Genomic DNA, 25,078 nt, shown 5'->3' with positions numbered 1-25,078 from the left:
AGTAATTTCAGGTGTTCGTTTTTACAGTCAATAAATTTGCAGTGGGAATTCTTTGATATCTTCATTAGGTACTGCCTTGTGGTTAGTCAAAACAACAGATACAGGATAAATGTGCAGAAACTTCTGCCTACCTATGTAGCTCAAAGGAAGGGACATTATAAGAAAAATTCCCCAAATTGCAATGCCCACATCATAAGTTGCTGGACAAAATATCACTAAGAAGAATGTTTCTTTCTTCCATTAAAATAATAGACAAGCCAAAGTCAGTACCATGAAAGCAGCCAGTGCTCTTCAGGATCTAATGTAAGTGGCACACCCAGGGGAAGGCCTTTATGTCTATTTAGTTCTTAACCTATGGTAGTCACGTTCTGATGCAGTGTCTGCAAAGTAAACTAGAAAAGGAAGAGCCATGCAATAAAAAGCCACATTGGTGGCGAACTGAGACTTCAGGTTGTGACAACAATTTCTGCAACAACAAATTTAAAAAAATGACTTCAAAGGCCTACTGTACACACTAGTGGCTTTTATAGATAGGCTTGTATTAGTGGTGTTGTCTTTTATGTTTGATGATTGGTTTAGAAAATTAATACTAGGGCTTTATTACTATATATGATTCAGGTTACAGTGTGTGTGTTTGCATTATAGTGTAAATGTATGGGGGAATTTGAGGTGTTTACTTAAGAGAAGACATTAAAGAAATAGATAGTGATTAAGAAAGAGGCTTGGATAACATTCTGAGAATAAAAGACCATAGAATTCTTAGCTCTAAATAGGCTGCCTCTCTCACCCCACCCACTAAGGCTTATGGATCACCATGAAAGATGGGCAGAACAATTCTAAGAGTAAGGGGTGATGTTGAAGACAAGGAAGCTTTTCTGGACAGAGCAGGGAAGTTGCACATATGAACTTATGCTGCTGTACACAATCAGTGAGAGCTGTGCAAACTCAAGCAAGACAAAATCCAAGCAAGGGGTGAGACGTGAGCACAAAGTCCCACCCCTAGCTAATAGCATTTGGTAGATGTGGGGAGAAGAGTCAGTTTTAAGAGTGACTTTTGGTAGGTCACCTTCAGGACAGGCCCTACAACCAAGAGTACCTGGGTAGCACAAATTGGACTCCATGGTTAATCTAAAAAAGGAAAAAAATGAGGACATGAAGTTGAATGGATAAGGAGATGAGGTGGGTCGGGGGTCGGGGGGGGGAGAGATGTATTTAATAAAAATACTTTGTAAATTCTCAAAGAATTAATAAAAATATTATTTCAAAAAAGACATATCCCTTTTCTCTCAAAACAGGAGGCAAGCACGTGCACCTAACTCTTGCCAATCTGTTAAATTATATACTTTATTCAAAAATGACAAGGTATGCTTTTCATCTTCCAAGGACACAGTATAATTCTTAACAATGAAAATAAGCCAAACTTTTGGATAAACAAATTCAAATTTTATGTAAATGTTTATGGTTCTGGGATTATGCAGAGAGCCTTTCCACAGTGCTTTACCTTTTAATCTAAAAGCAAGAATAATAACAACATAATAACAGTTCTTCTTTCCAGGATGAGAAACATGCCTTCTCCAGGCAGCCACTGTTTACCTTTCCATTATCAACCCCAGAGACATGGATGCATCTCTTGGGTATGAAGACAACTCACAATTTGTTTAAGATGGAGTAGAAACATTTTACTTAAAGACATGGCCAAAGGGAACTTTTGTATAGGAAGATGTATGTTCATACACCCAAAGACAATGCATAATACATAACATTGGGCTCAAAATATATTAGAAAACTAATAAATCACATTCCAGATATAATCATAACACAAACTAGATAAAAGAACCATTTACAGATGTTTCCAAAACATGCAACCAGTCACAGAGCCCTTCTGTAAGGATATATGTAACTCTTTTATCACCAGCTATATCAGTTTCAGAATTACAATTAAGACTGAAGCTTGCATATATTGGTTACCTTTCTGCATCTGATGGATTTTCTTATGTTCTACCCATTTTGCCATAAGAGTTGGAAGATATATTCAATATTATGTTTTGTTATTTAAGTCTTAAGTTAGAGAAAACTCACCTCTACACCACTATCCACAACCTAAGAGAAATGTTTAGACGTATATATGATTTCAAATAGCCATTTCCCAGTTTCTTATCAAGCATCCTGTTTCCTCTTTGCAATCACATTCATGAGATTCAACTCACCATTTAGTGCCTATGACATGTGTGGCCTTGGGAGAAGGCTTATATCGGTGGGGCAGGCCATAGCCATGCACAGGGCCTTGGAACAGCAGAGGGAGCCCACAGATGCCAAAAGCAGTGTATCCTAATTATTCCAAGCAAAGAATAAACCTGTATGGCACTTGTGCCTCTAGGCATGCCCTTAGGTAATAAATGTTGCACTGCCCACTGAACCAAGCCTCCTCTTTGCACAAGCCATGGTCTAAGATGAAGGGAAGAGAACGTGATGTCTGTTCTAACAGGAGGAGGGCTTCCCATGGTGAAGGCTGGTGTGTGCTGCCTCTCTCCCCATTCAGCTGAGACAGCTTTCCTATGTCAGAAATATTACTTACCAAAATGAGCTAAAAATTATTTCTAAAAGTCAGCTTATTGATATCACTATCATTTATGAAGAAAAATATCACCATCTCTAAATGAAGGAAACTGACATGATACAATTCTATGTCTTGCCTAGCTATTCATGAACCATTTTGAGCGACAGAAAAGTAATACTTCAGTCATTATGAGACCTATATTATAGCTCTAATTCTTTAAAAAGAACATGTGTGACACACTGTCAGATACCTTGTGAGAGGAACAGACAAGCCAATGGCTCAGTTTCTTCTCATGGCTGTGACTTTGCCTAATTCACTGAGATTTCTGACTGGCTAGAATCTATAAATTCTAAGGTAAGGACTTGATGTTAGCACTGAATGTCTTGGCATCCACAGCAGCAGCAGCCTTGCACACTTGCATCTTTGCTTATTACGTAGTAAGAAAAAAACAAGCAACAATCTCATAAATCACAAGCATGCTTTGACATGCTTGGACTTTCCAAGTACAGAACTCACATGTTTCTCTTTCACACTCTCTTTGGCAACATCATGTTTGTATAGATCTTACAACTGTTCTTTGATAAATACAGAAGAATAAAAATGCTTGTGGAATTTGAACACATTTATTATCACTCATTCTCTCCAACCTGGTTCTCAGTTGGCCTCCTCCCTTCACTACACATACCTTCATGCTTCTAGCAGGACTCATCAGCAGGTCACTGAGCTGATGTCCTACGGACATATAACTTCACGTTAATAGGATATGCCTTAGGTACAGAAAATAAATTAGCAGAGAGTCAACATTTGCCTACAAATATTCATTTCTTAGTGGGTTATAAAAATAAAGACTTCCTTCACCTGAAGTCCTTCAAATGCGTCTTCAGGATTTTCCCTGATGATCAGCTTAAAGGCACTAAGTCTGGAAGCTGAAGTCTTCCTATTTAGTGAGACAGAGATAGACCACAGGCTGTGCCACATGATTCTAGGGAGCAAGGTTACTTATAATGCAGAGCTATGGCAGCAAACTCAACACTGGAGATATATGTAGAACCAGGACACGCCATGCATATATACCTTTTGGATCCATATTTTAACTACAAAAACTGCAAAGTTACTTCCTGCAGAAGAGAAAATAGATGTAGGGAAAGTGGAATAGAATGAAAAGCTAGGTTATTCAGGAAGTTTGAAAATAAAAATATTACCAATATTTTTGTACATTTAGTATATTTAGTGTCAGGATTGCACTAAAGGGCACGAATGACACAGTCTGACTCTTAATGTGTGTAAAGAGGAGACATCAGCTGAAATCCATTGACTGCAGTTGCCGGAGTTGGTGGCAGGATTCTCTTCCAGGTATGATATGCTTCATGACACCGTCCACTAAACAGGTGAAAATATACAGGCATCAGTAAATTTATGTTTAAATTATGTAATGACTGTCTAGTAAACAAAACAATATTATGGGATAATGCAAAAGGGATTTTGTGTTTTTGCAAATAGCCATGAATAATACAATTTTATATTAACAAACAATCTGAAGACAGGAGCTTAAAAATATAGACAAGACATGTTTTGGAGTATATGATAAGAGAGTGGTTGCCTTGGATAGACTCTGTTCTCTTGGGTGGACAGCTCTGTTCTCTGCCTGAGGCTTCCTCAGTGTACAGGGGATGTTACATACTGGAATGGGGGTGGGCACTGGCCAGAAGCAGCAGTATCTCATTCTCTGATTTCTTTCAATTCTGGAACTACCCTAGTCATGTTGTCCCCAAGAAATGGGGCCCCGAGTGCATTGCTTTCCAGTGACCTTCCTCAGTACATTCCCTCCAACCTGAAAAGCTGTCCTGACCCAGAAGCCGTTCCCTAGGTTCTGTTGTCCCATAAAGCTTGCCCATAGGTAATAAGCCCAGGTCGTATACCTTCCTGCATATGTGAGTGGCCGTTCACCAGACTCACAAGCTGGCAAATACCAAGCCTGCTTCATTGGCTACATCCCAAACATAGTGAGGGGGAAAACAGCATTAAGCAAAAATAAATAAATAAATAAATAAATAAATAAATAAATAAATAAATAAAAAGAACAAAACAAAACAAAAGTAAAAAACAAAACAAAAAACAAAAATGGAAACCTTCCTTCTGGAAACGGACCCAATAAGGAGTAGTAATTAAATAATTTGTGTTAAGATCTTCCCCTCTCTTGAGTGAGAAAAATACTCTATTTATTGTTGTTTTTAGCAAAGTTTATAAAATCTATAATAATACGTTTTAGAAAATCCGCCAAATAAGAACAATAAGTATCTCGTTGCTAAGTACTACGTTTAAACTGTATCCAAGAAATATTTAGTGATACATATCTTTAATCTCTATACCTTTCCAAAATTAAGGATAGGAGTTAACTTGCTGTTCTGTATTGCAGGATTTATTTGATGGCTAAATATTATGTGTCTTTTCATCTGCAAAAAGGAAGCACAGGCCTGGAGAGCGAGCTCTGTGGTAAAAAGCATAGACTGCCCTCCTAGAGGACCTGAGTTCAATCCTCAGCACCCACACGGGGTGGTTCACCACCTCCTGTAACTCCAGCCCCAGGAGATTGGGAGGCTCTCTGGCCTCTGAGGGTATCTGCTTTCATGGGACATACCCTACCCTGCATGCACACATATAATTAAAAATAATAAAAATAAACATTTAATGATGTGGCACAGTCTACAACACATTTGGGATATATTCTGCATTATTTAGGATTTTTAAACAGTTCTCTAATTAAAAGTTTCTTTTAAGACTGGTGTTAATACAACATTGGAAATTCTCAATCTGGCTTTACATTGAAAATACCCTGGGAAGATAAACATTTCCATGTTCTACTCCAACCGCAGGGACACTTCATATTCACAGGTGCAGCACTGGCTGAGACCTCCCTGAAGCTGCTGATTAGAGGTGGCCACGACTATGACACAGTGGGCGACATCACTGGGAGATGGCTCACTTCTTTTGAGAAAACCCTCCAGCTACTTTGCATCTTGATGCCCAGGACAGTTTACTCAGGAAATCAGACAGCAGATTTCATAAGAGAAACAGCTAGAAAAGAGAAAGGATAGCCACAGAAATAGCTTTGGTTCTGAGCTCCTTCGAGAAGCCTCAAGTAACATGAGACCTAGCAGGAACATGAGGCCTAGGATCTTTGCCACCTAAAAGCTTCAGAATGAAGAAGCTTCGGATTTAAGGACGAAAGCCTTGAAGAGCAAATAGTAGGCTTGCTCGGCTGTCACACGTGAAATAAATGCTTTCTTAGTTCTGATTCGTGCATGACAGCTATGGCATCTAAACTTAGCACCCAGCACCCCCGGGGAACTTAACTCAGCACCTCTGCTCCTACCACGAAACAGTGGAGCTCAGCGTCACTTCTAGTACTAGGGTTTACTTTTTCTTCCTTTCTTTCTTGTTTTCTGAGAACACTATTTGAATTAAACCTAGTGGCAACTTTTCATCTTAGTAGGAAAAAGAAAAGTCATGTTTCTTATGACAACTTGATCTTATTTTCTATCAAAATTACACTAGATCTACTACTGTCTTCTTTTTGAGTCTAGGAAATGACATCCATGAAAATGGCCACATGACATAGCTGAACCCTGGACCCAATTATTTTATGAGTTATCAAAACTCTGACGTAAAGAAAAGCAGTTTTCTTTTCACTTAATTCATTAACTGAAACTGGATAAAGTAAATTAGAGTGGTAAACCGCAGCGATAACAGCCATCCCTAGGAGCCATCCCTGGCTTGAATCAACTCTGCTCAGGGCAGTCCTAAGCTTTGCACCATAGTTCTGGTCACATATATGACCCACGTAGACATATATGCCTGAGAGTATGAGTGTGCTCCTGAGACAAAAGCAAATGAATTTTCAGAGCAATTAACCAAAAAGCTGAGAGCAATTAAGGGCACTCTGCTTTTCACAGTTATCCTGATGCTAAAAGTGGGGTTCTGTGAAGCGATCTGTAAAATCACATTACCTCAACTGGTTTTTCCTGATCAGCCACATGTACAATAAAACCTTTCCACTCCTGCTACACTGCGGCCTCCAATTCAAAGACCTCCCAGGGTTAGCCTGTCCACCAAAGGCACACCCAGGGTCTCTTCAGACACACAGACAGTGGGAGGAATACAGACCACTCACATGTGCACAAACCTTGGTCTACATTCATATTTGCATAATTAAGATAGTGAGTGACATAATTAAGATAATGAGTGAGCCTGGATGGACTGGATGGGAGGGGCAGGCAGGGTGATTAGAGGTTCAAGGCCACTCTCTGGCTAGAGAGTGAGTTTGAAGCCAGCATGGGCTACAGAAGACCATGTCTGAAAAACAAAACAAATCAAAAACAAAAACAAATATACACAAACTCAAAGGTAGCAAACTCTAGTGACAACATTAAATCTACAAACCACAAGTTTTAGAAGAACACAACTTCATGATTTATGTGCAAGCAGACATTTGACACATGTGTGAAAATGACAGTTTGGTAGAATTTTACATTCTTCTTGGTGTCCTATATTGCTTTTTTTTTTTTTTTTGACACACTGATGATTAGAATTACATATAAAACTATTAAGATCCTGTGCTTAGAAAGAATATATATATATATATATATATATATATATATATATATATTAAAGAAAGCAAGCAAGCCTATTCCAATAATACTAATATAAGGAGACACTTCCTCTAGCCTATGTTCTTGATTGATTTTCAAGCTAAACCCAGTCTTTCTCAGGGCATCCCCAGGGGAGTGACTGGATGGACTGCCTTGAGTACTCACTCTAAGTCCCCCTGCCGTTGGTGGCCCCGATGTCGCCATCTGCTTTTCTAACTGTTCCTTCTTCTTCTTTTTGGCCTCCACTGACTGGATATCCAAAATCCCCCGAGTTGCAGCCTTTAAAAAATTCAACAAAGGAAGATTATAGGAAAAAACAAAAGTGTCTGCTATCCAGAAGCACTTGTTTTGCCATTTTGCTTTGGGTGGGGAGTTGGTCTGGTTTGGGTAACAGAGTCGTTTGCTAAGACAACTTTGAAGAAAACACAGCCATTTCATCTGGGAAAACCACAGGGAATTCTTCCTGCAACCTCATTCACCCATTCTCCTCAGCATGGAGGGGTTATCTCCAGGAAGTGCCCTTGCAGGACAGGCTCAAGTGCAAACCCATCTGGGGCTGGTTTCACAGAAAATGATGTAAGAGCATGCAGTTCACGAGTACTCGGACATCGTTCCCAGTGAGGTTATCTTTGAGTACAGAACTGTGTATGTCATCAGGCACCCTGCATTCAGGGCATGGGGACAGGACGGACACCTGCAGAACTCGAACTGACCGCTTATGGAGCGGGCGGGACCAGCTACAGTGCTCTCACCTCCTTCTGCCTTCTTTCTGCTGCCTCTGCCAGCTTTTCTCTTTTCTCTTCCTAAGGAAATAAATAACACCCATCTCAAGGGACAAGTCAAACAGCATGGCCCCCTTCCACACCTTTCCTTCAGAGGGCAACAAAAATAAAGAATACTTTACGAGTTGAAACAGTTTGCAAAAATTTAGTATGGATGCAAAAGACCTCACAAAGAAAGTCACTGTAGGAGCCCACTAAGATGGGCCAGAACTATAGACCTAGATGCTAGTTAGGTGAGGGACAGAAAGCAGGATTGCTGGAGTCCACAGGGCTAGCCTGAACAGTATGGTAAGAGTATATCCTCACCCAAACAAAAGATAAAACAAACTAACCCTGAATTCTATCAAAATTGCAATATTTATTAAATATTTGACTTTCTGAATGTCATTCTCTACACCAGCAAGCCAAATTAGCACACGTGACAACAAATATAAGTTGGCCACACAATACTTACTTCTTATAAAATAGACTTACATCGGGGACACTTTTTTTTTTTAAATTGTGTTTAAACTATAAGGATGGAAACATAATTTAAAAGTTTGTTAAAAAGTAGGATGAGGAAGGCTGGACTTTGGGGAATACATTTAGAACCAATGGACCGATCTCCCTATGTACCATGGGGAAGAGAAAGAAGAGAAAGTCAGAGGCTCTTGTCCCATCTCTGGGACACATGGTATTTTTCCATGCCCTTTACTCCTCATGTATAAAGTCTTTAAATACACTGAGACAATGAATAGCATTCTCTTGGGATGCAGTTTTAGCCATTCCTTCTCCGACAAGTGCACACATTCATCCATCACAATGATTGCTGCCAATTTTTCTAAGTACTAAGAACACAGCAAGGAAATGCAGACATCCAAGCATACAAAGCTTGAGTTTTGATTAGTGCGTGGAAACAAATGTAAGCAAATACACAAGCATGCATCTGATGGGAATAATTACCCAGGAAGAGATATAATAACCATGGTAGATAAGGAATAGGAGGGAGGTTTCTAGAGCATGTTTAGGTGGTCAGGGAAATTGTAGGTGTTAACTGAAATACACTGGTGGGCCCTATGGCTAAGGGCAGAGAACGGGAGGAGAGGTGCCTTAACAAATGCTGGCAGAATGATATTTTTTCTCATGAGCTAAACAAAATTAACAGCATTTTAAAACAACAGCAGCCATAAAGGCAAGTTGAACTTCCCCACATCTACTAAACAGTCACTTTAGTGTCTATAACCTAGTGGTTAAGGTATTAATATACTTCCTTAAATCCCTCATTTCTTCAACTAATCTTTGGCTACCCCGAGAACCGATGTTGAGAACAAGTTAGATTGTTCTATTATCAAGTACGGGTAAAGGATATTAAAATAAGTATACTCTTACTGCATCAGGCCTGCTTGGATTTGAATAGCAAAAAAATAAAATAAAATGACTGTCTTCACATAAAATTACCCCAAACACAGCACTACTGGGAATCTACACGTAAATGTATTGCTTGTTTATGTGGGATTTAAACCTGGGCTTCAAACCGGCTGTTAAAAACTGAGCAAAGGGAAGGCGCGGGTTAATTATCCACTAAATGGCGAGAGGAGCGGCGCGTCCGGGACCTTCTAGGTACAGCTGGTACAGACAAGAGAAGAGACACATGTCTGGAGCAGCCACTGAAAACAGCAGCTCCAACCAATGCCATCGGAGGAGGGTCCTAGGGGAGGGTCAGGAGGCCCGGCAGGTGCACCTTCCCTCCGACTGCACTGCAACGGCCGCCGCGTGCAAGACTCGCACGGGGAAGCCCTCTACTCACCGGGCTCGGGGATGGTGGTGCGGACTCCGCGGGACAAGGGAAGCACAGCCCCATGGGGACGCAGGCACCCCGGGCCGGGAACCCGAATCCTCGCTGGGGGCTGCAGCAGGCCCCGCCCAGGAGTAAGCCCCGCCCCCACCTGACCTGCTGCAAAGCTCCGCCCCGCGCCAGGACCTGCCCCGCAGTAAGACCCGCCCCATCTGAGGAGCAAGCTCCGTCCCCCCTCCCAACCGCCCGCGAACACCACCACAAGCTCCGCCCAATTTCAAGCCCCACCCCTGCCCTGCCCGTGGCAGACCCCGCCCTACCCGCCCTAGCAATAAGCCTCGCCCCTCCAGGCCTGCGGCAAGCCCCGCCCCCAGGGCGAACCTGCTTCGCCCGACCCGGCGGCAATCCTCTTTCATCCGGTCCAATATCAAGTCCCGCCTCCTCCACAAATCCCACCCAATAGGGTTTAACAGCAACCCAACCAAGGGATTTTTCTCTTGAACCTTGAAGCCTTCCTATGGCAACGCCCCACCCATCTGCGGCAAGCCCCGCCCCTTCAGTAGTGCTCCACCTGATCCACCCGTATAAGCTGTCAGCCAGCTCCTACAAATGAAACGCCCCACTCCCACCCTGTTTTCACACACAACCCCACCCTCCCACTCCCATCAAGACTCAAAATTCCACTCTTCATTGCCCCACTGATTAAGCACTTTCTGCGGCTGTGCGGAGCCCTGGCCATCCTAGGAGCTCTGCGCAAGCGTACTGGGCATGGGTAGGCACCTGCTGAATCCGCGCTAGGGAAAGAAGGAATTCTGGCCCTTGACACTCAGAAACCAACATTTCAAAGGTTCTATCTGCTACCTTGTTGGTATTTTAGTGAGGTCAGTACTGTGTCGCTGAGATGGCAGGATGAGAAAACTGCCACATTATCCCGTCTCAGAGCTAGCTCCTTGCTATCCACGTTTTCCGCTTAGGGACAACGAAAAAGTGCACCCAGAAAAACTTGAGTGAAGTGCGGCTTAGATTTTAATGACAGTAAGACTATTATTTTCTCTTTCCTTCCTCTTCCTTCTTTCTCTCCGTTTCTATATCTCTTGTCATTTCGTGGGTGGCCACTCACACATACTACATTCAAGTGGACAAATCCTTCCATTTCCTTTTGATAATCACACAGAAACTATTATTTGAAGTTGCTGTGCTTCAAAATAGTACATATGTATTTCATACTTCTATATTTCTATTTCTTATAAACGTATGAAAATTTACCCCCACATTATCCACTCGGAATTTTGAGTTTTTTCATTTTCAAGAAATTTCACATTTGTTAGTGTCATGTTTTGATAATTACAAAACACAATTAACAGAAATTCATCTCAGGTGTAAGATTACTGATTGCTTTTTTCCTTTAGCTTGGCCAAACTCCGATTTCTTTCTGATTGCCTCCCTATTCTTAAAGTTTTTACATTAGAAATCTTTCTATTTAAATATTCCTCTGCCTTTTAAGATGTTCTTCTCCTGGCCTCTTAGCACTTTTATAACCCAGAACCTTATCAAGGACCAGTGTGTCTTATCTTTGAAATAAAACACTCAGAAATAGACTTCTCTCATTCCCCATTTCTGTAGAAGCCTGGGTGTTTAAATTCTCACAAGTGCCTGGCAGCAGATGCAGGTGACCCTAGGGCACTTGAAAAAGATCTTCTAGCTCTTTTTCAATAGGTCATGTGATTAGGGAAGGCTAATCTTGGTTGGGAGACATTTTCTTGGTCATTGATATAGGAAGGCCCAGCCCACTGTGGGTGGTCGTACCATCTCAGCCAGGAGGCAAAAAGTGTTCCTCCTTGGCTTCTGTTTCAAGCCTTGGCTTCCTTGGATGATGAACCATAAGCTATAATATGACACAAACCCTTTCTTTCCCATGTTGGTTTTAGTCAGTTTTATTATAGCAATAGAAAGCAAACTAACATAGTAACTTCAAGATGTATAATTGTTCCTCCCTTTTAGTGCAATGCACTTGAGTTCTGTTTCCATCTTAATGTAAATAATTCCTTGTTTGTGTAATTCTATTACATTGTTACTTCTATATCAGTTTGTCAACTGATTTATTTTAATTAAAAATGCATTACATATTTCCAATTGTCTGAGAAACCACCAGATTGATTTCCAGAGTGGTTGTGCCAGTTTGCAATTCTACCAGCTGTGGAGGAGGGTTCCTCTTTCTCCACATTCTCTCCTGCATGTACTGTCGCTTGAGTTTTGACCTTAGCCATTCTTTTTGGTATGAGGTGGAATCTCAGGGTCATTTCGATTCGGATTTCCCTGATGAGTAAGGACTTTTAAATGTTTCTTTAAGTGCTTCTTGGACATTTGAGATTCTTTTTTTTTTTTTTTTTTGTAATTTCTCTGTTTAGCTCTGTACCCCATTTTTAAATTGGATTTTTTTGAAGGGTAACTTCTTGAGTTCTTTATATATTTTGGATATTTGCCCTCTGTTGAGTGTAGGGTTAATGAAGAATGTTTTTCCCAATCTTTAGGTTGCTGATTTTCCTATTGATGACGTCTTTTACCTTATAGAATCTTTTCAGTTTCATGAGGTCCCATTTATCAACTGTTGGTCTCAGAGCCTGAGTCATTCGTGTCTGTTCAGGAAACTTCCCCCTGTGCCAATGAGTTTGAGGTTCTTTCCCTCTTTTTCTTCTTTTCGATGCATTGTATCTGGTTTTATGTTGAGGGTCTTGATCCACTTGGACTTGAGCTTTGTGCAAAGTGATAAATATGGATCTATTTTTATTTTTCCACTTACTGACTGCCAGTTAGACCAGCACCATTTATTGAAGATGCTTTTTGTTGGTGGTGTTGTTGCTGTTGTTCCATTGTATGGTTTTGGCTTCTTGGTCAAAGACCAAGTGTCCATAGGTGTGGTTTTATTTCTGGGTCTTCAATTCTATTCCTGTATGTCTCTATACCAATGCCATGCAGTTTTTATCACTATTACTTTGAAGTACAGCTTCAGGTCATGGATGATGACAGATGCACATACTTATACCCAAATACTGGACTAAAGTTGGGGACTCCTTTGGTTGAATTAAGGGAAGGATTGAAGAAGCTGAAGGGGAGGGTGACCCACTATGAAGACTAGAAGTCACAACTAACCTGGACTCTAGGGAGCTCACAGGACTGAATCAGGACTAATCCACCAACCAGGCAGCATACATAGGCTGGTTTGACCACCCCCAACCCCAGCACATATATAGTAGAAGATTGCCTGGTCTGGTTTCAGTAGGAGATGTGTCTAATCTTCTAGAGACCTAAGGCCCCGGGAGGGAGGGGGCGGGGAGAGGGCTGGAGGGGAAGCACCCTCTTGGAGCCAAGGTGGGGAGGAGGAATGGGATGAGGCACGGTGAGAAAGGGGGACTGAGAGGGGGGACAATGGCTGGAATGTAAATAAATAAAATAATTTTTAAAAATGTATTACATAAAAATGGAGAACTATTTGCAATGCAAAGTATTTCTATTCTCAACCCTTTCATTCCCTTGAGATGAAAGCTGTTCAAAGGAGTATTCCATGGTGGTTTTATGGTAGAAAACTTGGAGACTCTTTCTGTGAATCAGATATGCTTATTATCTAGGAAAATACTGATGTACCAGGGTACAAGCTGGTTAGGTCTTCTAGCAGCCTGTTAGGACATGGGGTTTTCCCCAGTTGTGACACAAGCCAATGTGTGCCTAGTCTCTTCTTTGACACAACCGCTTCATTCTCTGTCTTGGTTAGTTTTGTCAACTTCACACGAACTAGAGATATCCCAGAAGCGGTAACTGCAATTGAGAAAATGCTTACATCAGATTGTCCTTAGTCAAGCCGGTAGGGTATTCTTTTGACTGCTGATTGATATGAGAGAGCCGAGCCCACTGTGTGTGGTGCTACCCCTAGTCCTGGGTGTTTACAAAAGCCGACTGAGTAAGCAAAGAGGAGCAAGTCAGTAAGCAGCGCTCCTCCAGTTCAGACCCCCAGATTCCTGCTTTGCGTTCCTGTTCTGACATCCTCTGTCCTAGAGTGTAACCTGAAAGCTGTAAGCTGAAATAAACCTTTCCTTCCCAAGTGGCTTTGGGTCATGTGTTTATCACAGCAGTAGAAAGCAGAGTCAGACATTTCCCAACTTGGAGGATAGATAAAACTTGCATTTGGTGTTGTTTGCTGTTCTAGGCTTAAGAAAGTCTGCTTTAGAAATGTTTTATTAATCTTTTCTGTAGGAGAAAATGCAGGCATCACCTGGCAGTCAGCCTATCTGGCACACTGAGCGTCTAAATAAGAAGCATGGCACAATATGCTCTTGAATATTTGCCAGGAACCTCCTGGCCTGAGGTAGGGTATTGGCAGGGTCACAGAGTAGGACTCTGGTGATGGCTTTAAAGTCTGAGGGTCTTGGGGCTTTCTAGCTCCCTAACAGTACTGTAATGCTGATGATAACTTCTAAAAAGTCCTAAAGACTTTCCTGCTCTTTCTGAGAGTAAAGACTGCTGGCTTAGGTGATTAACACCTGTAGCCTAACAGAGGAGGATTAAGCAATGCAGCCTTTGTTCTATCTCAGCAGGAACTGCTGGGCTCTAACATTCAGCCTGCTAGACAGAAGTCACAGGAAGAAAAGGGACGCTTAGGAAAGTTATGATAGCATTTTATTACTAAGTTGTAAAATGTTTCCTATGAAAGCTAGTTAAGAGGAAAAGCGAAGAAGTGGGGAAAGGCAAAAATTTTACTCTCTAGATTCCACTCATCTTTTTGTCCTCAGTACTTATCCATCTTTCAGAATGCATGATCACATGCCACAAAGTTGATCACATGTTCCCACAAAAAATCAAATAAAAAATTGAAGTAGAAGTTTACAACAGCGAATGTTTCCATGCATATCCGTTAGGAGTAATTATCTGGCTAAACATCCATCACCTGTCTCAGTTCCACAGGTTCACTGAAGGTTTAAAACCATAACTAAGTTATTAGTGAAGTTTTGTATAGATAAACCCAGTCAATATTTTATCTTCTGTCCTAGCACCTATAACAAATTGTTAGTTCCCTTTTTATTACCTTTGGTTAATTGTTTTACAACCTCTTGGAATGTGCTCTGAGTAGGAGAAAGTCTGGTTACCATCTTAGAGCAATTAACTGGTGACACTTTGGAAGACTGGCAGAGTTCTCATTTCAGCTTTGACTATAAGAAAAGGACCTAATAGCAGTCCCATTCTGAAAGAGCTTAATAATCACAGATATAATTTCTGGAATTCTTATAGGATCACCATTAAGACTTAAGTCATCTATTTTTCTATGTAGCATCACTACAAGATAGTACATCTTCGTGGATCTGCAGAGATCTGTATCAAAGGGGTGTGCTATTACTTAGTGATTGTTATATATGTTTAATAATAATAGGAAATGCATATTAATAGCAGGAATCTTTCCTAGAATGAATCCCTTACAGCCTTGCTTAATAAGGGCACACCTGACACAGATTATATAATAATCCGAAGCAGACCATTTCAGGATGATCACCTGCTAGTTATTAGCTTGTCTCATTATGGCTCCTAACAAATATTCCCAAAAGTCACAACACTGAATTCTGGAGTAGTATTGAATAGCAGGTAGCTGGCCTGTTGACCAGTCTACACTCTTCCTGGCTCCTTTTTATGTGCTTCTCTACAGAAAATTTATTAGCACTCACTGTCTACTCTGACGTAATGTGCTAAGCAATCACAGTTAATAGGCTTCCACTGTGTACGTAGTTGTTCACATGCATTAAAGCAGACACGGTTCTCTTGTCTCTGAAGTGGTTCATCTCCACAACATTTACAGACTCCTCTGTCTGTTGGTGGATGTCCCAGAAATGACTGCAATGGCACTTTTTAGGTATACAAATAAGCTTTTTTATGAACTATAAACATTAGCATACTGAGCAGTCTATTTCATTGTGACTGTTCTATATATACAGGGCATTATACTTTGTTCTCATCTATACCTGCACCCCACTACCCTGCCCCCCCCCATCTCTGGTTGGATGCCTTCCTTTGTCAGCTCTATCCTGTTGCTTTCCTCTGCATTCATGAGAACATCTCTTTGAAACACATATCTGGTAATAAATCTTGATCATAGTTGACTCCTTGCTTGTGTCCACAATGTAACTAAGAGCAAGATCTCTCTACTTCGTTTTGTCTGTGGTTTAGCTGTAGACACAGAGAAAATTCTTTCATCTTTCCTCTTGAACCATTGTGACCTTCAAAACATCCCAAACCCAGAATAACCAATAATCCATGACTGAGAGATTAGTGGTTTAAAAATGTATTGGTTCACCTTGTAGGATCAGAATTGAGTCAGTGGGTCAGTGATGGACCTTGACCAAGACTGTATACCTCTTGCCTTCTATTTAAATCCAGATCTCATGTTAGTATTCCAGAGACAGCTATAAGGTCATTGGACCATTTATTTATTTGTCCCCCCTCTTGGCTCAGCCATTTGCCTAACTATTCTTCTGCTTTTTACTGTATTTTTCTCTTCAATTGGTGTTGTCAGGATGAGTGGCTGTCTTTGGGCCAGGCTTACATTTCAGTTTATTCCATTATCATTTAAGCATGATAGAATGAAGGCAGACATGATGCTGGAGAATTATCTGAGAGTTCTACATCTGAATCCACGGGGAGTAGGAAGAGACAGTGAGCTATTTGGTCAGGTTTGAGCTTCTGAAACTTCAAAGCCCACCCACCAGTGACACATTTCCTCTAACAGGGCCACACCTATTCCAACATGGCCACACCTCCAATAATCCACTCCCTACACATCTATGGGGACCGTTTTCATTCAAACCACCACAGTGGTGAAGTATAGCTTGCAGATGCACCTAGGACTTAGGTTCTCCATAAAATGTCATACAAAAATTTACCTCTACTTGATAGCATATCTGTCATTGTATGTTTTACAAGTTGAGGAAAATTTCAACTTCTTCACAGTCTGTGGTTAGGGTGTGTAAACGGTTGCTATAGTTAATTTGAATGGAAGCATTGTCTTTTCACATGCTATATTTTAAAGTCAGTGTTGCCTTTTCTTCTATGTTCATGTGGTGTGTGTGTATGTGTGTATGGGTATATGTCAAGGCTGAGGCATCTTTCTAAATTGCTTCTCCACCATATTTACTTATATATTAATTAATTGATTGATTGATTTTGAGATAGGGTCTCATTAAACCTAGCAACCACCTTTTCAGCTAGACTGGCTTTATGGTTTTGTTCATTTCTATCTTCATGACTCAGCATGTTGTGAGCCCCCCCCCCCCATTTTCTTTCCTCCTTTCAGTGTTTTTAGACATTTGATTTTTGAAGTCATCTGAGCATGTTTGTATTTAAGATCCTTTGGCATATAACGTTTCACCTAAACAAAGTTTGTAAATGGACCCACAACAGTGCATCTCAGTCTTCCTGATCTGGTCTCAAAGGCAGTAGCCATTTTTTTCAGTCTTTATCTTTGCTTTCCTTTGGATAATTTATGAAGCTTTACTTATTGTATCTTTGGTTTTGCCAACTTATGGGTTTGTCTCTGTGCTAATTTCTTTTAGTAAAATTTTAAGTTTCAATTCTGTTTTGATTCTAACAGTTCTGACTATTTCTTTTAGGTGTCTTTTATTTCCCTTCTGTCCATGTTCCATGCTTCTCACTGAATTCTTAAATGCATTTAGAAAATGTCTAAATTATATCTAATCTATTTCTTTTCATATTTGTGTCTGTGTGTGTCCATTTCCCCATGTTATGCACAACCATGTACTGCACTGTGACTCTAATAGTATTTTCTTACCAGCTATTGAATGTGGTGAGTGTTGCATAGCTGGAATTTGAAGTCTTCCTTTTGAGTGTTACTTTTTCTCTGGTGGGCAGTTATACATGAGTAAGTCTGGGTCTAGTTACCCATCTCTCTCATGATTTCACCTGAAAGCATTTGTTATTAACAGTCAACCGTGGTCTGCAAAATCTTTGTTTTTGTCTTAACTCTCTCAAGAGGGAATGATTACAACCATAATAACATTATCACAAACATTGTTGTAATAAAACGTTATATTGTTTTATTATGTTGTAATAAAAATATTATTAGTTGTGGTGGTTAATCTTTCTCTAATTTATAAGTGCAGCTTATCATATATGTGTGTGTACAGAGAAAAGCATAGACTTTGTAGCCTCAGTACCAAGTGCCCTTCCAGATGTCTCGAGATCTTACAGTGCCTCTGAAGTGGTAAGGGGGCTGGTGAGTTCCAAACTTCTTTTTTTTTTGTTTTTTTTTGTTTGTTTGTTTGTTTTTTGTTTTTCGAGGCAGGGTTTCTCTGTGTAGCCTTGGCTGTCCTGGAACTCACGCTGTAGACCAGGCTGGCCTCGAACTCAGAAATCCGCCTACCTCTGCCTCCCGAGTGCTGGGATTAAAGGCTTGTGCCACCACGCCCGGCAAGTTCCAAACTTCTTGTTAAGCTTCCAAGACCAGGTCTTGGAGGGCTGCTTACTTGGGAGTAGCTTACTGCTATCATTTAACTCCTCTATTGCTAGCTAAATGCCATGTATAATCAATAAGTACTGTGTGTGCTGGCTGGTAGGTGAGTGTCAGGATTGTTGAACTTACAGTTAGTCTGACCTCTATAGAAGGACCTTCATGGAGAAGACAGGGTAAAGGAAAACACTGTTGAGCTGCACCCTGCACATTTGTGGTTCTGTGGTTACAAAGCATTCAGTACAAGCAGTGGTATATTGTAGTTACCTGCCTACTTGTCTCTCTTTGGAGTTTTTCCCTACACCACCAGCTAAATCAGACTTCCTGGATTCTTTCTCTCTCTCTCTCTCTCTCTCTCTCTCTCTCTCTCTCTCTCTCTTTCTCTCTCTCTCTCTCTCTTTTTAGATTTATTTTTCTTTATTTACATTGCAAATTTTATCCCCTTTCCTTATTTCTCTGAAAACCCTCCATCCCATCCCCCGCCCTCTTGCTCACTAACCCACCCACCCACTCCCACTTCCCTGTCCTGGCATTCCCCTACACTGGGGCATAGAGCCTTCATAAGACCAAGGGCCTCTCCTCTCATTGATGTTCCACAAGGCCATCCTCTGCTACATATGTGGCAGTATTGGACTTTAAGTGGCAATTTTGCTTATATTATCCCTTTATTTTCAGTATCAACCTAAATCTTTGTAACTCTAGATGGGGTTGTTATCCTATTTTTCTCCTATTATCAAAGCATAGCTCCCAATGTTGAAATAAGCCATACATTCAATTCTAAAAATTTAAGCACAAATATATTTTCAAAATCTTTGCATATTATTTAAGACACTAGTTTACTATGGGGGGGGGAGAAAATCAGTGATGAGCCATGGTACCTAATAAAATTCAGAAGCCCACAGCCTGAATGTTACTGCAAGCTCAGTTTTTATTTTGCAGAATGGCCACACATTCCTTTATTTTTCAGATGAAGTTAAGCCATGAGCCATTGGCCAGTATCAGAAGTCCACACATATTTTGGTCTGGAGTGTGGTTTCTTCTAGAAGACTCCAAGCTTATGTCCACTATGAAGAAGTAGAACACACAATTAAAATGCAAATGCAATTGAAATTCATGTAAGAAAAATTCATGTGACCTATTAGTTATCTCCCTCTCGTGATTGAGACCTTCCTATACAAAATATATTGCATGCATCAGTTCTTAGTAGCAACAAGGACATCCTGCAGTATGTCTATATACAGTCACTGCAGTCAGTATATATATCCAGAAAATTAGATAGTTTCTATTGTTTAAAAAGTGAGTTGGCCAAGTGAGATGGCTCAGCAGATAGAGGCATTTGCTGACAAGCCTGACATTTTGAGTTTGATTCCTGTAACACACATGATGGAAGGAGAGAATCAACTTCTACAAGGTTATGTGTTTATACTTTGGCACATGCATGCTTATCCAAAGATATACACTCCACAATAAACAAATCAAAGTAATTTTACATTTTAAACTGCATTATCAAGGAATAAGCATGTGGTGGAACCTTGACTGAACATTTCTAAGTGAAAGGTACCACCCCTCCTAAGAGCTCCTCGCTGGCTGATTTCTACCAGGTGACAACTTGCTATGGACAGTGGGTAGAAACGGTGAGAGGTCAGAGTATTCCTCAGTCTTGAGGAAGAGATGGACATGCTAGATGGAGTACAGAAAACATATGGATGTGAAGTGCATGATACTGATAAAATAGCAGCTAAACATTTATATAGGAAACAATCATTGCTTGAAAACTGCCAGGGCTCACTGGGCAATAGAAAGCAAAATAGATAAAAAATAAAAATTAAAAAAAATAGATTTTCAACCAGAAGAAAAGTAATTCTGACACTGGAGGAGAGTGACAGCTCTTTGAGATAACCAAAAGACGGTCAAGTCAGAAGGCCATCAGACTTCTGCTGAGCCACAGAATGTAGTTTAATGCTGTTCTAAGAGGCTCTTTTATGATAGACTGCATTGTAAAAGCATTTAAATCCCAGTAAAGATGTATCAAGGGCCAGAGATAGCTCAGACTTAACAGTTTTAGCTCTTAGATTTCCAGTACCCTTGTCAAGTGGCTCACCACCACCTGTAACCCCAGGGCATGTGACAGCCTTTCCTGGCCTCTGTGGGGATTTATACACACATGGCATACACTCACACATAAGACATATACATATAAAAGTAAATATGTGTATATATGCATATATAATATATATAAATATATGTATGTATAATATACGTATATATTATATATTTACATATATGCATATGCTTATGTAAATATGTGTATATATAAATATTTATGTACACACATATATATACTAAATTACAATCAGTATAGAGAATTTTCTAACATTTTAAGTGTTCAATTATAGGCTAAATAATTTTAGGAGATTTCGTAACTCATGTTTTTAAATAATGGGATCAAAGATTTAAGTGAATAAGCTGGACAAAACAACAGACCATATGGCTTCGAAGATCAACTATGTGTCATTATCAGGAGATAGTTTCTAAATAAATGTAAACAATGGGAATTTGGTGAGAGGAATTTTACACGGTCTCTCCAGACTGGCATTCCAACTTCTTCCAGAGAATATTAAAGAGCAATCAGATGCATTAGAAAAGAGGTTGTCAGGAGCATGCAAACACTGCCCATTGCTGTGAGAGCCACATGCTTACCAAGATGCCTGTATCTGGAATTGGGTTAGGCCTCGCGAACCTTTTCCCCAATTTCCTCTTCTCTTTCTGTAGGTTTTGCATGTGATTGATACGTTTTTCCACAGACTTAAGGAAAATTGAAAACAAATAGAAGCAATCAGAACATATAAAGCCAACATGTGACTCATTTTTGGCTTGTGTCAATTAAAACGATAAGAGCAATGCATAGTCTACTTAGCTGGTAGAATAGAGGTAGGGGGAAAAATCACAAAGCAATCCCCCAACCCCCCCCCAAATGTTTTTTTTTCCAAATTGTTATTCACAGATGGAGAAGAACCACACTGTGGCATCAGGAGTGGGGCCAGGGATTTCTTCACTCTTGATACCCACATCAGCAGCATGCATGTGTTCTATAAATTGTGGCTCATGGCCATGCATTTTCAATTTTATTTTTAAGTACAATTTCATTAAAAATGTTCAGAGAAGTTTTATATATAGATGTAAGAAAATGGGTCCATTATTTAGTCTTATTACTTGTCTTATTTCACACACATCTTTTTAAGTCATCATTGTATGGCATCTATGAGTACCAGAGGCACAAGGAATGGAAGCTGCATAAAGAGATGCCACAGAGTGTAGAGACACTTGCTGATGGGGGAGTGAGTGTGATGCTTTGTACGCAATGGGGCAGTCCTCACACCAATGAAGAGCCTCTTTTCTCCATGATCTAAACATCCTCTTTCTGGGTAAGTAAGCAGAAGAACTTTTGGGCATGGGGAGGAGATCTGTACTCAAATGCTGGTCATTAAAGAACAGTGTTGAACTAACCCAGTGTAGCAAACAAGGAAAAGGAATAATGCTTTGTCCCATGATAAAATATTAAGAAGCAATGAAAATAAGGGAACTACAATTATACACAGCATTCAAGACCAAGGAACCAACACTAAGCTTTGTGACTCCAATTTATAACATTCAAATTCAAGGAAATGTCAGCAGTACACTTAAAGAGGCACACACAGCCATGAATTGAAAAAAAAAAAAGTGGCTGGAAAATGGTATTTGAAATAATGTTTATGTTTTTGAGAGATGAGGGGAGGTAAGAGAGGGAGGTGGCCTCTAGGTGGATTTGGAAACACAGTGTTTCAAAGTCTTAAGTATAAAATCTGTTTTATTACTCTATTTTATAATTTATATATGCTGTACATGTTATATATATGTATGTGTGTGTATAGCCATATATACATGTCTATACATATATACATGTCTATGTATATATCCAACATTTTCAAAACCTTTTATACCAGTCTCAGGACCCCAGATTTCTGAGAGATACATTGAAGAGATGTCTAATTAATGATCATCACACATGCAGGCATAAGCTTAAAACAGTTGAAATAAAATTTACCTGCCTGGTAGAAACATCTGAAGGATGGTGCCTTCGTGGTCCTTCCTACATAGTAAGAACACACACAAAGTCAAAATAATGTAGGAAGGAAAGCCCATTCCTTTAAAATCTGTTACAGCTATAATTGAAGGCAAGTAGGACAAAAGCACAATCAAACATAAATGAAAGAGGGTGGAGCCACATGGGGGGGCATAGGGCTGGGTTCACCCAGAAATAAAAGACGTACAAAAAACAAGAAAGTGTCACAATTCAGTTGAAAAATTAATTTCCAGCTGCTAATCATTGTCCATGAGGAAGCAAGCATAGTTTATACCATGGCTCCCAAATTAAGGAAACTGGAGCAATTGAAGTCATGGAGCACAACAATCATGACTGTTCCTTTATGAATCCCACCTCTCCCGCTAATAATGAGTCTCTTAAATACTTCTCTTCCCAACTTTAATCCAACTTGAAAGTAAATCTCCACTCCATGTGTCAGCATCTAGAACTTGACTGAGCCCATGTTCCTCATTTCTGCAATTCTTACCCAGCCCTCTAGGGTGGACCAGTACACCAGTCAACAAAATTGATAGATCAGGTCCAACTGATCTATCAATCCAAATTGATCCAACTGTGGTTCTTTTTCATCCTCAGTAGTCTTCTTATCAGCCTAGGATCTAGTCTGTTCACTCAGGACTTCTAAATCCCAGTCCCCAAGTTGGAACCTTGCATGGATGGAGCTGACGGCATGGGGTTGCAAACCTAGGGCAGAATATAAAGACCTCAGAGAACTCACTGGGTAGACTTGTGCAGGCTCCTCATCCTTAACTCGAAGGCACATGCTGCAGAGCTCTAAGGTGCCCTAGGCACCTACTGCCTAAAGTGCCACTCATGTCTCTCAAGCCCTGACCCTCCTTGCCATCACAATTCTCTTTATTTTCTCAGCTTGAGCCCCGCCCTTTCCCTAACGCCAGTGTCCAGGAGGCTGAGACATAGCTGACTTTCTACAAACCTCAAGCTGCTATACTTCTCTGTATATTTTGCCATGCACTCCAAAGCCACACACACACACACACACACACACACACACACACACACACACACATACCACCTCCATGTTTTGTAGTGGAGCCCCTGGCTAGTGCATCTAACTCAGAATCCCTGTTTGTCTCTTCAGTCTCTGCCGTTCTGATTCTGAATTCATTTTTCTCATTTTTCCCATCATGATTTCCAGTTGGACCAGCACAACTCTCTATATTCCTATGCCCTAGGATTTTCAGTGGGAAATGGGCAGATATTGGGGAGGGACTTGAATATGGCTCAGCCTTTCTGCTAAGGTAAGTCTTCAGAAGAGCTCTGCATTTCTGGCCTAATAGGCATTTCCCATTTACCCTAAGCAGACTTCTCTCGAAATTGTTCACTCTAGTTTGCTTTTTAGTTTCCTTGATAAACTTCATCTGGTGGTTTAATGGAAATGACCTCACATAGGCTTTTATATTTGCATCCTTAGTCAGCTGATGAAATGTTTGGGGATGCTTAGGGGCTATCTGTCTGTTGGAGTCTGTCATTTGATGTCTTAGGGTTTCTGTTGCTGTGATGAAATATCATGACCACAAAGCAAGTTGGAGAGGAAAAGGGTTTTTTTGCTTAAACATTGATGGAAGTTTATTGTTTAATTTAAGGAAGCCATGGCAGGAACTCAAGCAGGGCAGGAACCCAGATGCAAGAGCTGACGCAGAGGCCATGGAGAAATATAGCTTAATGGCTTGTTCATGGTGAATCTGTAAGCTACCCTGCTTTCTTATAGTACCCAGGACCACCATCCCAGGGATAGCACCACCCACAATAGGCTGGGTTGTCTCCCATGAATCACTAAGAAAATTCCTTACAGATGGATCTTGTGGAGTAATTTCCTCAACTGACAGCTTTCAGATGACTCTAGCCTGTGTAAAAGTGACACAAAACCGACTAGAACACTGAGGGTTGGCTTTGAGGTTTCAAAAGCCCATATCAGCCCTCCTCTGACCCCTCCTTTCTCTGTTTCTGCCTGATGTTTGTGGATCAGGATATAAAACTCTCAGCCACTTCTCCAGCATACTCATCCTTGCCTGCCTGCCTGCCTGCCACCATGCTCCCTGTCATGATAATAATGGCCTAATGCTCTGAAACTGTAAGCCAGCCTCAATTAAATGTTTTCTTTTATAAGAGTTGCCTTGTACTTGGTGTCTCTTCACAGTAATAGAACACTAACCAAGACATACCATGACCACTTCCAATCTGAGCCAATGCCCTGAGTAGACCTTGGGTGCTGGGTGTGGGGACCTAGTGCCACAACATCTAGAAGCAGCTTGACTCCCAGGTGCTCTAACATGCCCAGGATCACAGGATTTCAGAATCTCAGAGGCAGCTTGACTACCAGGAGCTCTGACATACCCAAGGATCTCAAGATCACAGAGACAGCTGAACTCTGAGAAGTTCTTACACAACCAGGATCTCAGGATGGACAGGCTCCAGTAAGAGACAGCAAGGACAAGTAGCACTAGAGATAACCAGATGGCAAGAGGCAAGCACAAGAATATAAGCAACAGAAACCAACGCTACTTAGCATCATCAAAACCCAGTTCTCCCACTACAGCAAGTCCTGGATACCCCAAAATACCAGAAAAGCAAGATTCAGATTTGAAATCACTTCTCATGGTGATGATAGAGGACTTTAAGAAGGATGTAAATAACTCCTTTAAAGAAATACA

At 40.6% G+C, this 25,078-nt stretch overlaps 2 protein-coding genes across 2 annotated transcripts; both read right to left on the bottom strand.

Annotated features, from left to right (window-relative positions):
* Window positions 1–3,161: 3,161 nt before the first annotated feature.
* Window positions 3,162–9,920, bottom strand: Svip (small VCP interacting protein). The gene is made up of 4 exons (XM_021166994.2): window positions 9,775–9,920; window positions 7,959–8,009; window positions 7,372–7,485; window positions 3,162–3,937 (listed from the first exon to the last, which is right to left on the bottom strand). Exons 1-4 carry the CDS (start codon window positions 9,826–9,828, stop codon window positions 3,923–3,925), a joined length of 234 nt encoding a protein of 77 aa, XP_021022653.1. The 5' UTR covers window positions 9,829–9,920; the 3' UTR covers window positions 3,162–3,922.
* Window positions 9,921–19,185: 9,265 nt separating this feature from the next.
* Ccdc179 (coiled-coil domain containing 179) lies at window positions 19,186–23,211 on the bottom strand. Its single transcript, XM_021169037.2, has 4 exons — window positions 23,125–23,211; window positions 22,350–22,394; window positions 20,966–21,070; window positions 19,186–19,329 (listed from the first exon to the last, which is right to left on the bottom strand). Exons 1-4 carry the CDS (start codon window positions 23,167–23,169, stop codon window positions 19,321–19,323), a joined length of 204 nt encoding a protein of 67 aa, XP_021024696.1. The 5' UTR covers window positions 23,170–23,211; the 3' UTR covers window positions 19,186–19,320.
* Between the last annotated feature and the right edge of the window lie 1,867 nt (window positions 23,212–25,078).

Source organism: Mus caroli, unplaced genomic scaffold (assembly GCF_978045245.1).
Source record: "Mus caroli unplaced genomic scaffold, Mus_caroli_1 scaffold_8, whole genome shotgun sequence".
NCBI classification, from domain to species: Eukaryota; Metazoa; Chordata; class Mammalia; order Rodentia; family Muridae; genus Mus; species Mus caroli.
This window is presented reverse-complemented; position numbering and strand designations above follow the sequence as displayed.